Below are 3,324 nucleotides of genomic sequence, written 5' to 3'. Positions count from 1 at the left end.
TATTTTATTATTTATTATTATTATTATTATTTTTAATTTAATTTAATTTGAACTGAGGGGGCACATGGGCATGATACTTCTATCTATAATCAAATTTGAATCTTAAGTCTTTTAGCCATCTTTTACAGATTTACAATGTGCTCAATAGAACCCAGTAATAGAGGTTGAGTAAGCCATACAGGTAAAGTCAGCGCAGGCCGTGGTTAATGGCTTAAAGGGAGGATGGCGCTCTGTAAATGACGCTTTTCAATAACAGCATCTGCACTTACATGACTGCTATTATGACTCATCCAATTTGGATCCTCCAGTCCAATTTTTGTGTGTACCTCAGCTTTTTTTCTTTTAAGAGTTAGAACTAATGTCGTAAAATATGAGTTGCTCCAAAAACCCCACTTTTCCTGTCTGCTGCGTGTCATGTAGCTCCGGTGGAGTTAAACAGTAACTCCAGAACAGTGGGTTCAGACTGGCTCACATTCCTCTTTGCTGAGTTTCAGTACTGTCAAACAAAATATGATGTCAACAGAGAAACTCTGTAAGCTATTGGCATTTAAAGTTCCAGATAGAAATGCTGTGTCCCAACAGCCGTGACAAGCATTACTCATTGCTCACTTGGTTTCTTTATTCCTTTAACTTTGTTTTTATTCCTTTCTAGCCCCCTCACATGGGCTCCATGACCATGATGACCCAGCCCACCATGATGTACACTCAGCCTGTGATGCGGCCGGCCAATCCCTTCGGCCCAGTCTCAGGGGCACAGGTATGATCTCACACACAATGTGGTTACAAATCAATTAACCCTCAAACAATGAAATTTAGAAGTCTTACGGTCTGGTCACATTTACTGCTGTTTAGTGAATTTCCACAGACAAAATCTAGTCATTTTTAATAGTTTTGCATTGACCAAATGAAAGTAATATTTGGATTGACCAACGGACAGTTGCTAGTTTTGAAAGAGGTTTCTGTGTGAGTTATGACTTTTTTTTTTTTTGGTCGCAAAAATTAGCTAAAGTGACCACACCCTAATCCAATCAAATTTGTCCATTTCAGAGCACAGTAGCATCCATGGGTTTCCGCTTTTTAATAAATGTTTTTGCATTTATCCAGCCCCATGATCATTCTTGTAATAGAGCCATCCGCTCAACCCTGACTGATCACGCGCTATTCTAGAAGCAGCTCTAGAATGCCAGAGGCTCTATTCAGAATGCACTCTAGTTTGTTCACCCTCATTCGCCATCACAGTGCTGTTCTGAATATGAACACTAGCATTGATGCCTTCACACATCTCTGGGGAAGGATATGTATTCCACACTGCACCAAATTCTCAGCTCGAAATACATATCGTGCCACCCCTGCTTCATTTCTGCAGTATTGTTAGCGCAGGAAATAGTGGCTTGAAAATACCCCTCTCTTTTTCTGAACCTCTCTGTTATTCTCTAGCCTGTCTGGCTCTGAATTTTCCTCTCGTGTGTGTGTGTCTTGAGTGTTTCCTGGCTGTCCTCGGACCCCTTCAATCTCTCTCGTTCTTTCTGAACTAGCTCTCTACAGCCTCTAGTCCTTCCAGTTCAAGTCCTCTCAGAGCTCCGGGACAGGACCCTTTTGCACAGCTGTGTCTGAAGGATTTCCTTTAGAGCGTCTTTAGGTACAGCATGTCTGCTGTGTGTGTGTGATTGATCAACAGGTGCTTCTTGCTTTATTACAGTGTTTGTGTGTTTCTATTGACAAAACTCTTACCCCTGTTTTCCATGTGCTGCAATACTAATGTTTTCTATATACATCAATGATGTGATTTGTAGCTTCAGCTTCAACAGAGCCATTTTTATGCTTTTAAAAGGTATAGCATCAAGCTCTTCAAGTTCATTTACAAATCATTCATGATTTTGTTCTGTATTTCCTTTTGATTTAAAGGGGTCATATCCTGTGGAATCAAATCTTTCAGTCACGATGTAATGGAAGTAGCAACAGATCTTTTCTTCTGCATTATGACATACATCTGAATGATAAGGATTATCGGAAAATAAAAAAAATGTAGGGTGGAACTCTGTTCTATCCATCAGTTGTTTTGACTGGTGCATTAGAAAGTGTCATCCTTGTCTAGTGTCTGCGTGTATACTCCCCATAAGTTATGAGAGCTAAAAATGTCTTTAAACGCTTTTAAACTACTATCTCTTAACCTTCTTAAACAAGCGCTCAACGCAGGTGTCTGTTGTTGTTGTGGCCTCCAGTAGTTATTGTTATTTTGTATCTTTTTCTTTTCCGACTGTGAAGCAATGACCCGGGACAGTGTGAGCTGAGTGTACAGAGTATGTGCAATTTAGAAAAATGTGGCTGTATGTGTACAGTACATGTTATTTCTAAGCGTTAGTAATGGTTTTGGTACAAATAAAACTTCGGGGGGAAAAAAAAGTGACATGGCCCCTTTAAGTTTTAATCATATTTTTAATTTTTGTAGCAAGTTCATCTGAGTTGCAGCTTCATAAACTCATCTCATCATTTATTGGCTGCTTTACTGGTTACATTTGCATATTCAATTCATTTAGTGACATTAAAATTAGGATGGTCAGTCAATCATCCAAAAAAAAAAAAAACATTCAAACTTACTATCCTGGACTTGGTATAAAATGTCATAATGTGTCCGTTCATCACAATGTGTCAAATATACAAAAACATGTTCTAAAATGACACTTTGACGGTATCCGTAAATATGCATTTCTTTGATTCCAGATGCAGTTCATGTAGGTGAAGGAGGGTCGATGCTTCCCAAGGATGATTTATACGGCAAATCTCAAACCTTTAATCTCTCTCCAGTTGGCTATTCGACTCTTCATGGAGAGTTCTGCCCCAGTACAAACCTGTACAGGAATCAGAGGGAGGGGTGGGAGGGGCTTTATGGGATATGACGGGTGGGGTTGCGATGGGTAAGACTCTGTTACCCAGAGATGGAGGACACAGCGCTCACTTTGTAATTTGTCGCTGTAACAGTTATTGTACCGATCTGCATCTGTAACGAAACTCATGGGTGTTGAGAGCGCGCGAGTGCTGGAATGTGGTGGGTTTTCACTCAAACACGGCTTCACTTTTTTTCCATGGAATGGCAAAAAGAGGGATCGGGGAGGGATTTTGGTGGACTTCTGTCTTTATCCGATTACCAATCAAGCATTACCTGATTTAACCATCACCCATTAGAAATTCTAACATTGGTTTCTACTATGATTTCTACTTTATTTTTATTTTTTGTTACGACGTTTGCAGTAGACATTCCTTGTGTATTGTCTGTATTTATTTATGATTTACCCACTGAGGACATGAAAGAAATGAATTATCTTT

The 3,324-nt window shown here is 39.5% G+C and overlaps 1 protein-coding gene across 17 annotated transcripts in view; it reads left to right on the top strand.

Moving 5' to 3' along the window:
• LOC107744613 (phosphatidylinositol-binding clathrin assembly protein-like) overlaps window positions 1–3,318 on the top strand; it is a 50,598-nt gene extending 47,280 nt beyond the window's left edge. For 16 of the 17 annotated variants that reach the window (XM_016558380.1, XM_016558384.1, XM_016558378.1 and 13 more), the window contains 3 exons: window positions 653–757; window positions 1,536–1,639; window positions 2,722–3,318. In XM_016558380.1, coding sequence (XP_016413866.1) covers window positions 653–757; window positions 1,536–1,628 — 198 coding nt within the window. In that variant the 3' untranslated portion in view covers window positions 1,629–1,639; window positions 2,722–3,318. The remainder of the gene's footprint in view (window positions 1–652; window positions 758–1,535; window positions 1,640–2,721) is intronic. The other variant, XM_016558385.1, reaches the window with a different exon arrangement.
• The last annotated feature ends 6 nt before the right edge of the window (window positions 3,319–3,324 follow it).

Source organism: Sinocyclocheilus rhinocerous, unplaced genomic scaffold, assembly GCF_001515625.1.
Source record: "Sinocyclocheilus rhinocerous isolate Xijiao unplaced genomic scaffold, SAMN03320098_v1.1 scaffold767, whole genome shotgun sequence".
Lineage (NCBI taxonomy): Eukaryota > Metazoa > Chordata > Actinopteri > Cypriniformes > Cyprinidae > Sinocyclocheilus > Sinocyclocheilus rhinocerous.
Note: the sequence above shows the minus strand (reverse complement) of the source record. Positions and strands in the feature narration are given on the sequence as shown.